This window comes from Ambystoma mexicanum, chromosome 9 (assembly GCF_040938575.1).
Source record: "Ambystoma mexicanum isolate Mex_15411 chromosome 9, UKY_AmexF1_1, whole genome shotgun sequence".
Classification (NCBI taxonomy): domain Eukaryota; kingdom Metazoa; phylum Chordata; class Amphibia; order Caudata; family Ambystomatidae; genus Ambystoma; species Ambystoma mexicanum.
The window spans coordinates 1,018,602,358-1,018,614,696 of NC_090931.1; the positions used below are offsets into that span (position 1 = coordinate 1,018,602,358).

The window sequence follows — 12,339 nt, forward strand, 5'->3', positions numbered from 1 at the left end:
GACATTCGGTATTGTATTCATGTTTCTTCCATTTTCTTCCGCCTGTCCCTTCTTGCCCTCTGCTGCCATTTTTGTATTTTTCCTTTCCTACCCAGATATAGCCTCATACTTCCCTCAGGTTGGTAGGCCGTTTCTTCGGCTGCTGTCGGCCGTTTTATTCCCTAGCAATATTTGGTCCTGCTCAGCTGTATGGGTGGCACATTTTATTATGGCCACCTCCACTAGCAATTTCAGTGCCTCAATCAGTTGCCCAAGCAACTAGGCATGTTGTACTGGGGACCCATCACTTCTCCTGAATCCCCTTCTCTCCCATCGCGCTAATCCCAAATGTATTGTAGATGTTATGTGAGGTGAATCTGAGAATGTTAGCTGCTTGCCCTTCCGTCATGTTTAATGAACCGATCATGGCCACTAACGCTGTTGCCTGTGCTGAATAATACAATGGTAACCTCTGCTGGGATGCTATTACATATTCCCCATTTTTGTAGTGAACTATCGCTGCTCCAGTATGTCTCCCTCCCGTATTCGGGTCCATACTTGCCAACTCGTCATTGAAGATCATGTCTGCCCCTTCTATTTCTTCTTCTTCATGTAAGTTTGCTTCCAATCTGTCGATGTGTGCCACGCAGTTAAGTACGTAGTCCCCTTCCGTGGGTTCTGCAATGATTGTCACTGGATTTACCATGCAACACCTCACTACCTCCATTGCTGGGTTGGTTAGTATAACCTTATATCCTGATGGCCTTTGTGGCGTCAGTGTGTTCTTCGATTTCTTCAAAATGGCAAATAACTAATGTTTCACTTGCAGTACGGCGAGGCAACCCATGGTAATTGTCGCTGCTTTTTCTAGTGCAAATGATGCAGCCGCAAGCGCTTGTTCACAGGCGAAGTGTCCCTGCATAACTGGGTCTAGAATACCACTATAGTAAGCCAGTGGTTTGTGTCCCTGTGGTTTCCTCTGTGTGAGGACCACCATCATCACTGAGCCATCTGTGTGGGAGAACAAGTAAAACCTCTCTTTGTAGTTCGAGGTGGCCAGCTCTGGCACATGGGCCAATGCTTCATTTAGTTCTATGAAGTTCTCATTCATTTCTGATGTCCACTTTATCTCCCTCTTCTCCTTCTGCGCTTCCTTAAGGGTCTTCAGTAAGGGTTTAGTGAATTTAGAGTAGTTGGAAACCCATGCCCTGCAGTAATTGCATAACCCCAGGAACTTCTGCATTTCCTTCGCTGTGCAAGGACGCGCAGTCAAGTTTATTGCCTCTACCCTCTCGTGTTATTTTGCGTCCCTCAATGGATATTATGTGTTCCAAGTATGCAACCTTCTCCAGGCAGTATTGCAATTTTGCCTTATCCACCTTATTCCCCTTAGTGTTAAGAGGTGTACGGGACCCATCCTACACTCTTCCTCAGTCTCTCTGCATGCTAGCAAGTCATCAACATACTTTATCGCTGTGCTTGGCATTTGTAAATTGCTCAGATCCATCTGTATCACTGTTGAAAATTCGAGGTGATTTGCAATACTCCTTGGGCAATCTATGGTGTTCAAATCGGGTTCCCCGATACGTAAATGCTGTCAAATACCTTGAGTCTGGGTGGAGTGGGATGGAGAAGAAGGCATTTCTCATGTCAATGACTGTAAAGTAGTTTGCCTTTGATTGGTTGTTGCCTAGTGTTGTAGCAGTGTTCAGTACCAGGGGAAACTGCTTCTACTACATTGTTAAGAGGACGTAAATGATGTATGAATCTCCATGACCGACTCTTTGATTTCTTTATCGGGTATATGGGCGTGTTGCATGGTGATGAGGATGTCTGTATGAAACTGTGCCGCTATAGTGCATGTAGAGTCGAATATATGCCCTCATCTGCTTCTCTGGTCAATGGGTATTGTTTTGCTCCGTGCAGCAGCGCCCCTTTTTTTAGCTTTATCTTCACCGTCCCACTCTATCAGTACCCATACATCATGGGGCCCTTTGGCCCATAGTTTTCCGGGAACCTTTTTGAGATCCTCCTTTTTTACCAGCTCTGTCAGTATTGGCACTAGATTCTCTCCCACTGTTACTGGGCAGGGTATTTGTAACTGGAATACCATTTCTTCCTCTTCCTTCTCATCGGAGAACAGTCATTCATTTGTTACTCTTGTCACTGTCAGTGTTGAGTCGATGCACACTTCATTTTATCATTATCTGTCCCACATAGGATCACCATGTCTTTGCATATCACTATCTCTTTGAGATGTAGCACTAGCGTGGCACCTTTTATGTCTTCCTTTTGACACTGGCGCCTGAATAGGAATTCTGATGGCAATCAGAACACCTTCTCTTGTATCCCTGGGAACTCACCCCAGTAGTATCCCTACTCCATATAGAACATGCTCGAATACATGGATTGACCTCACAGTGACCTCTGAGCATGCACAGTTAACAAAAAAAGTGCCGCCACATTGAGCAAACCATCCCTGTTTCTGTGAATGATATTGTGTCTCCTCCTAGTATGTTAATAGGAGCGTCTTCGGAATACAATAGTGGTGCTACGATGTGCTGCGTGCCTATTGTGAGTGGTAGATATTTTGTTACAGGAACCGTCACTATTGTCCCAGAGAAGTCCTGGGTATCCATCACCTTATTTGAGATTGGGAATCCAACTTCCCTTATGCAAGATTTGGTGGTTCCTGTATCTATGAGGAATGAGAATTCTCTTGGTCCTGTTTTCACTGCTAGCTCGGGTTCCACATTAGGGCCATCAGTTACTGCTAGGACTGGACACGCTCAAGCTTTCTCTGGACCACCCTATTGTTGCGGATTACTTTGTGGGGAAGGAAAAGGGTTACCTCCGACAACGCTGAGCCTGGTGTAGTGGGGTACCACGTTCTGTGCCAACACCACTCTACTTTCTGCTGCCAACGCTGGTGTCTGTATCACATTTGGAGGTGTCATTCCACCCTCAGTTGGCTCTACTTGGACCTGCTTTGGCCCCTGTAACTGGGGTGCCTGTCCCTGCTATAGCTGAGCTGGGAGGGGCTGCACCTGCTGGCGCTGTGGATGTGCTGTGACAAATCATTGTTGTTGTGCCATTTGCATGGCTTGTGCCTGAGCTTGTTGTCCGAATGGGCATGTGCGTGCAAAGTGACCATTATTCCTGCATATAAAGCATGCTCCGAAGACCCTTTGGGCCTCATTACACGGTAGGCGGTAGCCATGGCGCTATTAGCGCCATGGTTGCCGCCGGTATTTTACTGTGTCCGCCTTGGTGGATGGCGGAATTACCGCCCTACTCCAAGGTGAGCGGGGGCGGTAATTCCCCATTCACCAAGGCTCTTCCCCATTCCCATTTTTGCACCCATAGGGCATAATGGGAATGGGGAAGGTGCTAATTACGGTACCGCAAATTGCGGTACTGTAATTAGCTCCGAGGTCCCTTTGCGGCACCCTACTTTAACGGCTGGTAAAACCAGCCGTTAAAGTCGGGTCCCGCAAAGGGAACTCGTAGTAAGGCGGTAGGGGTTTGCCCTTACCGGTACCGGTACACCCCTACTGCCTACCGTATAATGAGGCCCTTTATCTTTTGTACTAGTTTGTTTTCTGCCTTTGCAGCATTCTCTGACTCCTGCCTTTCGCTCTCCTGCTTTCACTGACAGTAGTGTACTATTGTTGCCTGTATTTCTAGCCATCCCTTTGCTTCCATTCCAACAACCTTGTATAGTGATGTCTGACCCTTGGCCGGCAATTCCTTGACCAATATGTGGTAGAACAAGGGTATGCACTCATCCCAGCTCCTTTGTTTCTTGCTTCCATAGATCCTCATCTGTTTTATATATCTTGCGGTGTCCTCGCCTGCTTTCATCTTACATGCCATCACTGTTCCCAAGTCGTACCTATCTGGGTACATGCTTCTCAGGACCTCCCACACGTGTGCTTGACAGTTGTTGAACGGAGCACCATTGTGTGTATTAGTGCCTTATTTCACCCCCGTACCCTGCCTGTTGCCATATTATACCCCCTTGCTCTCCTATTATGGTCGCAAATAAACTATTCATATCCCCTATTGCCAATGTCACCCCCACTGTCTTTTTTGCGAGTGCCTGTATCTCGGGAGGGGGTGTGGGGGGGTTGCTCCCTGTTCGGCCTCAGTGGATGGTGCGCCTGCTTGTTAGTGCTGGTTATTTGTGTGGACTCCTTCTTTGGTAGGGGTCTGGAGCTCAGTTGGTATACTGTCCTTGCTTGGGGCAGCCAGCATGTGGGTCTGGATAAGGAGGAGGGGCACAGAAAATGCAATATGGTCCTTTGACCTGATGCGTGTGCTGTGCCTCAGCACGTGTCTCCCCCACGTGATCCTGCTGTTGAAATGGAGAACCGCTGGAAGATTGCTGTGCGGCCAGCATGGAAAATGCCATGCCGCACTCCCCTTGTGGAGCGTCGTGATGAGGGATGCCTTGGATGGTCGTATTCCGCCCGCCAGGGATCGGGCATGGTGTGTCGTGCTGCGGGATCAATGCTGCACCTGGAAAGATATGCGGGGAGCATATCAGGCTCGGACAGATGCTGCAGCGCGGTGGGATCACCTGCCGGTAGCAGGAGAACGGCGCGGTGGGATCACCTGCCAGCACTGGAGGCTCCGGTCTGCTGGAACAGCCTCGTCGCCAGTTGTTACCCAGAGTGGGTAAACAGAAATAAAGGACGCAGCAACCAGAGGATGAGGACTCAAGTCTTTCTTTATTAATTAACTTCTACAAACTGAAACTTCCCTTCGTAACTCCTACCTTTCCTCCCACCGTCTTTCTCCACCCATCACTCTCGTGTCCCTCTCTTAAAGGGGCAGAGACGTGTAACAATGTCCTGATATTTTAACCATTGCAATAAAAATAAATAGTATCTGGTTTTTGCACAAATGGTATTTTTATTTAATTGCTGCAAACTAAACGCAATCATGGCTACTATACCGAATACCTGGGTTTACTTTTCATTGAGTGAAGCAATACCTTAGGCCTTCTACTGTTTCAAATGTTTTTGGTACTTGTGTAGTAAATTATATTGAACATTTTGAAAATATGAATGATCTACTTTTTGTGGTCTGATAGGCAGTTGCGGCGGCTGTAGAAGAGGCAATGGCTGAGTCAAGGGAATTCAGCGAGGAAGGCCTTTCGGAAAGTTCATCTGAAGCATCAAAGTTGAGCTCAAAGAGTGCAAAGGAGAGAAGGAACAGAAGGAAGAAGAGGAAACAGAAGGGGTTGTTTGAGGTTGATGAAAAGGGAGACAATGAAAAGTTCCACAAATCAGAATCTGAAACCAGCATCAAAAGAAAAGGCTTCCGATTTTCCATTGAAGCCAACCGATTGGCTTATGAAAAAAAATATTGTTCTCCCCATCAGGTAATGAAGCAGCACAAATAACTTCCTATATTTTCAACCAAATTCATGAAATCTGTGTAGCAGTCTTTCCAGAGTCTAGCATCCACATTTATTTGTGCTGTGTACTGACTTAGAATAAATAGGAATTTATCTTAATGTTTAGTTAAGAATGAAGGCTGTTTAGCGTACATGAAACCTGAAACTAGTACATGTGAAACAAGCATAGACTATATGATTCCATTCCTAATGGTCTATATGAAGTGTTTACAACCTGCTCTAAGAATTGTACACTGTTCTTTATGTTTTAACACTTTGAGTAACCCATGACAGTATTTTCTGTTTGTTATGCTGTGAGTTCTGCTTGCTGCGAGAAAAGGTTGCAAGATTCAGAGATGGATGGTTGTGGTCTAATGATAGGGAAAGTGGCCCTGTTGTATATGGGTTGAGAAACAGTGGGCCTCATGAGTGCGGCAGTAGCCGTGCCGGTAAAACCAGCAGGCTGCCGCCAGACTCGTGCATTTTTCCAGCGCCTGGCTCCACGGACACACCAGGGGATTACGACCCTAGTGTTCCTGGAAGTCAGGCGCCGAAAAAATGTAAATTCTCATTCCCATTTGGGTCCCATAGGACTCAATGGGGATGAGGGAATCACTGGCACCGTTAATAACGGTGCCGGTGCTTCCCGGAAAGTCTGCGGGCAGGTGCCGTCCCGCCTGCCAGGTCAGGCCTGGCTGGCAGGACGGCTGCCGCCCACAGACTCGGAAGTGTGCGGGTCCGGTAACAACGGTGCTGCTAGGCTTACCGGCACCATAGTTACCGGACCGGCACACTCGTAATGAGGCCCACAGTATCCCTTTACACTTGCAGTGTACTTACATCCTACCAGAGGCATGGCCAAGGTAGGCCTGAGCGGGCAAGGTCCATACAAAATCTGTAAATGCCCACTCAGCATGCAGTGCTCTGGGCATTTACAGATGTCAATTTGAGGCTGGCTATTGTGGTCTGTGCATGTCAGGAACCAGAAAGCTCTCCCTGCTTCCCGGTTCCTGTCTGCTTGGAGCGTGTGCGAGCCAGGGGCCTAAGGGGCAGCTGAGGAGGCAGTGCCGAGTCTGGAGGGAAACCGATAAGGGGAAAAAAGTGGTTTTGGTTGTGTGTGCGAGAATGTATGTATGCGAGGGGGTCTCTGTGTGCACGCACATGAATGAATGCATTTTACAAGGGTGAGGGTGCACATATGAATGCAGTGTGAATGTTCTGAATGCTTGTGTGAATGACAGAGGACTGGTGGGTGCATGTGTATGAATGTGTGTGTGTTTGTGTGTGTGTGGTTGTGTGTGTGTATCTGTTTGTGTGGTTGTATCTCTGTATATGTGTGTGTCTGTGTGTGTGAGTGATTGTGTTTCCTTAAATGTGAGGCAGGGGACAAGTGAGGGGTCTTGGAGTATGAACATTTTTTGACAGGGGCAAGGCATGTTTTGCTTGCATTTTTGGGCAAAGAGAAGCCAACCTCAGTTTTATTATGTGAAGGAGGGGTTGGGGCCCATAGCGGTAGGGATGACATTTGTGCAACTAGCAAGGTAATGTTTTCTTACTGTGGCATGCCATTTTTGTACTGCTGTTAGAGGGTAAATGCAACCTGGGTGTTCTTATATGGGGGAATGTGTGTAGTCAGCAAAGACATGTTTTCTTACTGTGGCAGGTTTTTGGTTGGCTTTAAGGCAAAGCCAACAGGAGTATGTTCTTATGTGCGGATTCTGGCATATATTGGCAGAGCCAGCATGCACATGTGGTGTTATAGAATCATAACTGCCATTATATGCAAAGCAATCATGAGTATTTTCTTTATGTGGGAATACTGGCATATATAGGGGCAGCAGAATTAACATGTATGGTCACAATCAATATGAAAATGTTTTTACACTTGCAGAGTACTGGCATATAGGAGGCAAAGGCATTATGAAAATGTGTTGGAAAATGCTTCTGTGCATTGTTGGTGACTTGGCCTCTTATGGTACTTTTTGTATGTCTTACATTACAAAATCAATTGTAAACGGTGGCTTTTTACCTAATTTACCTCAAAGTATACTGTAAAGTGTACCATTGTAACCCATTTTTAAAATGAATTCTCAGAAGAACCTGCCCCCAAATGCCACTTGATTGGTTGGTGCTCCCTCTCAATGCTAGATCTCCCCTTCACATTCAGATGGGACAGAACAAGTTCCCGTCCCTCTGCAGGCTCCTCTTAGCGTGGGTGAGTTCTACTACATTAGCTCCAGGCCAGATGTGTTACACAATCCTGGCTATGCCTCTGCATCCTACTGTACTATTTGAAGCCTGCACACTGTCCAAGAGTGTTTTCCTTGTTTATCTTTCCTTACTGATCTCAGTGGCATGCAGCTCAGACTCGGTTCTGTTGCCAGCACTATATAGTTATTTGGAACAAACGCCAACTTTATCTGCTGTATTTGATGAGGAAAGATGATTTGGGTGTTTGGGAGAGGTGGGTTGTATAAGTGATTTGGGCAGGTGCGGGTTGCGGGCGCTTTATATTATGGGTTGGTTTAAGCAGAATTAGGGATATTTGGTGCTTTGGCAAGACTGTGAAGCCTTGAGAATGTGGGTGCTTGGAACAAAATGCTTCACTGTGGATTGGATTATGTACTTCTTTTGGGTAGGATTGAAGCATTTGTCTGCTCCATATAAAATGAATAAAGCTGGACTGAAAACATTCCACTGTACACAAGTTCTAGCCCTGCAGCTCTTCCTTCCTGACCATTGGAGAGCAACTTGACCCCATGAGTGGCCCTCGACCTACCCCTCAGTGTTGCAGGCTGCTTTTGCAAGCCCTGCCGGTGTTCTCAAGCAATTAAAAAACACCTCTGTAGAAATATTACAAACGTTTTCCCACAGGATCAATCAATTTTTTCATAGTCTACATTATATTACATTACATGGCCTGCAGTAGCGGCCATGTAATTATGGTTAAGTTGCTAAACCCTTAGGAAGAGCCCTTTTTGGGCGGTTTATAACTTTGCTCCCCTTCGACGAATCCTCACCAAACATTGCAAAAAAAAGTATATGGTCCACTCTTAGTTTGGTAAGGGTTGGTCCAGGAGGCGCAAAGTTATAGGGGGGTCCCAAAATGTATTTTTTTCCCATGGACTGAATGGATAAAAAATGTCTGTCGCACCTACAGCCCAAACTGCTGGATGGATTTTCACCACATTTTTGGCAGGAGAGGAAGCTTGGTCCCGAAAGCGTGCTTTTGTGAATTTGGTGAAAATCCGTCTAGTAGTTTTTTTTAAAACGACCAAAAAGTAGATCTAAAAAAATTAGTGATATCTATGTCCGTCCGCGGATACACTTCCCTGTTCGCTCTGCAGACAGGGCACCGATTGGTTGATCAGCTTGCGTCATGTCCATAGACACGCAACGTTTTCACTGATTGGCTGGGATGAAGCATGAGGTGCATCACATTGTCTCAATGCTTCCGCCATATTGGATCCTCGGACATCCGCGGACAGCGCGGTGTGGAAGTGAGCATAAATCCAATTTTGGTGAATGTTGTTGTGTAGGAGTGCTTGGAGAGGGCGGGGGAATAAGAGATGGGTCAAATGCTATTTGTTTAGGTGGCAGGAGGCCTTGATGTGCTTGTGGTGTCCGCGGTCACTGCGGTTGTCTGCAGACATTCTAAATACTGGGCGCCATATTAGCTATTTTACTTTAGTATGCTGTTGGTTTTGGGTTGTTAGTAGAGCATTGATTGTAATTATTTTTAGAATGTTAATTGAAGTGGATAGGTTTTGAGGTGGATGTGTTATGTTTTTGGGTTGTGGATATTTGATAAGTGTTTGATTCTATGGGTGTGTTATGCTGCGATGGTTGTGGCCAGGGCCTAGAGTCTTGGAAGACTTCGACCATGCACCCAAGACTCTAGGGCCTGGCCACAACCACCGCAGCATAACACACCCATGCTACCAAACATTTTGACTGTGGTATGTGGGCTGCTTGGGGGATATATGTTTTCAAAAGTTTGTGTACTGTTTCATTTGTTGAGGCTGTATGTAGAGTTTTGGTCAGGCCATGCAGTCAAGATTGTAGGGTTTGGCAACAAGCACTGCAGCATAAGATACCCATGGAAGCAAACATTTTGGATTGTGGTGTATGGTTAGATGTTTGCTTGAATGGATGTGTTATGCTGTGGTGTTTGGAAGTCCATTCATGATAAACTTACTGTTTGACTATGTTGTGTGCAGTTCTGCCATGACATGACATGGGCAATTGGAGCAGACATTCTTTTTCAATCTCTGTGATAAAAGAAAAGATCAAATGTTAGTGTAGGTAGTTCATAATGAGTTATTGCACTGCATAATAGACATTTCTGTATTGTGTTGACCCTCATAGTTAGTACTTTAGAAGTACTATAGTTCAAAACAGTGTACTGTGCAATTTGCTCAGTTCCTGTGTTTCTTTATTAAATCACTGGGTCGGTGGGAAATAAATCCATGCTGGATTAAAAAAAAAACCTTTCTACGTTGTGGTTCAATATATTTATTTCATTTATTTCAGTAGGAGGAATTGAATAGGTGTATGGTTTTGATTTGGAAGTGGTGTTAGTATTGTTGCAATTAGATAGTAGTTGGTGTATTATATTTGTTTATTTCCTACTCCATTTTAGTGGTATTTATCTATCTGTTGGTTTGTTGCAGATTTTTGGGGCAGTTGGATACCTGTTGGCATATTCTAACTGTGTATTTCTTGTTTCATGCTATTCATCTGTTGGCTTGTTGCAGATTTTTGGGGCAGTTAGATACATGTTGGCGTAATCTAACTGTATATTTCATGTTTGATTTTAGTGGTATTTTTCGGTTTGCTTTTTGCAGAATCTTGGCAGTTGGATATCTGTTGGCGTATTGTAACAGTTCATAGTTTTGACGTTGAAGTTTTGTTAATGTTCATGTACAGATTAGTTATAAAATTTTGGTTTTAAGAATACTATATAAGCGTTTACAAGATTTGCTGGTAATCTCTGTTTTAGAGTAATGGTAGTATCATTACATTCAAACCATCCACATTTCTTTTTTGTATATGCAGTGTAGTGACCTGCATTGGTTGTGGCTCCTTCATGGTAGATTATTCCTATTGTTGTGAAGGTTTTCTTACCAAGTGATACTTGACCATGTGTGAATCCAGTCAGCTTGCAGTTGTTTTTCGTACCATCTGCATTGTAACCTAAAAGCATTACTATTATGTTTTCACTATGTGACTGTATTTTTAAGGTGGAGCGATTATCTGAATTGCAGGTAGTACATAAATTGCTATGGTTTGCATTTTGTACAAGTTTCTGAAATGGAATGGATTCACAGTTAGGTATGGCTACATATACGAAGTGTTCATTAGGTACTTCTTCTTGTACTACATGCCTGCAAAGAGTGCATGTATGTTTCCATGTGTATGAAATGTGCAAGATTTCATTTATAGGTATGTTTTTGTCTTCTAGTACTTGTAGCAAGTACATTAGAAATTCTTGTGGAACTTCTAGTGAGTTTCTAGTGAATTTGACGATTCCAGCACAGTAGTCCAATTCCTGTTTTATTCCATGAACACTGTGTGTTGTCAGGATTGTTAGTTGCATTTCTATGAAGGACTAACATTTGCAAACACAATTGGTCTGTACCGTGTAAATAAATGTTGTCAATAATTGGTGGCAATTGGAATAGAATATTTATTGCTACATTTGCATAGCAATTTACACCAGTTGTATTTCAAAATTTGAATAGACCTAATAGTTCTGTGTTCAAGTCATTTGTTCTGAGTGTGCATTGTTTTTTTGAAGCGGTAGTTGAGTGACTTTGAGCAGTAGATCCTTCTTTGGTTGTGGTCCTTAAAGTATTAGCTTCTTTCACTTTCTTTGGAGGAATTTCTGTGAGATCCTGCATAGTTTGAGTCTGAAGTAGTTTTCTGTTATAACGTTTTGCTTTTTGCAGAACAGGATAGGTTTTTAGATGGGAGGGTATAAAGTGAACGCAGTCTATTGTATTCTAGAATGCAAGGAATATCAGCATTTACTTTACTTGCATCATAGAAATAGTCCGTCAAGTGTACGTAAGTGTGATAGTGCTACATAGCTCATGCTTTCTTTAAAGACTGTGCTACCAATATCTATCAATGCTTTATCTGGGGTAAGACCTTGTGATTTGTGAATGGTGACTGTGTATGCTAGAGTTAAATTGTTCTCTGCGTAGATACATGTCTTTGAAAAGAAGTAAACGGGCTATTTAGTGTCATATCCTTTCAACTTCGGATACTTTGTCAAAGAGAATATTGACAAATTGAATGTTGTTGTCACGTTGGTATGTTTGAAAGCCAACAACTGTACCCAGTGCTCCATTAACTAGCCCTTGCTCCACGTCAAGGTTACGTTTAAGCATTACTCTACAGTTTAAAGATAATTTTAATATTTTATCCAAACCAGCTGTGTTAAAGATAGAGTTTTCCAAGGTGTTTAGCATTATTGTGGCTTGTTGACACATGGGTAGTGTTCTACCATGTACGTCCAGTTTCTCTGTGGAGCTGTGGAGCCAATTTAAACTATTGGTTGCATTTCTTTTTTTTTTTTAACATTGTTTCATTACATTTTGAACAGCCTGCAAGAGTTGGCATCAAGGACATACAATTGACATTTTTGTGTGCTAATTGTTACATAACATCAGTAGCACATGAGTTATGTCCATATAGTGCATGGATGTGCCTGGTTTTTAATATAGATTGTGCTTCTTGAGATAGTACATCAACTCTAATACTTTTTAAAATGTTGGCGTATGTGAGGTCTGCAGACTGACACATGTTTTCAGTTAATTCTCTGTATTGGAAATGTTGCCAAAGGTTGACATTTCCTATGCTGCCAAGAGTTTTACGGAACAGTTTGTGCCCTGTGGTTTTAAAAATAGGTTCAACTTTCACTGGTGTTAATTGAAGAAGATCTCCGAAAA

At 43.8% G+C, this 12,339-nt stretch overlaps 1 protein-coding gene across 7 annotated transcripts in view; it reads left to right on the plus strand.

The window, feature by feature from the left end:
* Positions 1 to 12,339, plus strand: part of LOC138488896 (sodium channel protein type 2 subunit alpha-like) — a 1,049,646-nt gene that overhangs the window by 598,876 nt on the left and 438,431 nt on the right. For all 7 annotated transcript variants that reach the window (XM_069616277.1, XM_069616276.1, XM_069616279.1 and 4 more), the window contains one exon: positions 5,078 to 5,368. In XM_069616277.1, the coding sequence (XP_069472378.1) occupies positions 5,078 to 5,368 (291 nt within the window). The remainder of the gene's footprint in view (positions 1 to 5,077; positions 5,369 to 12,339) is intronic.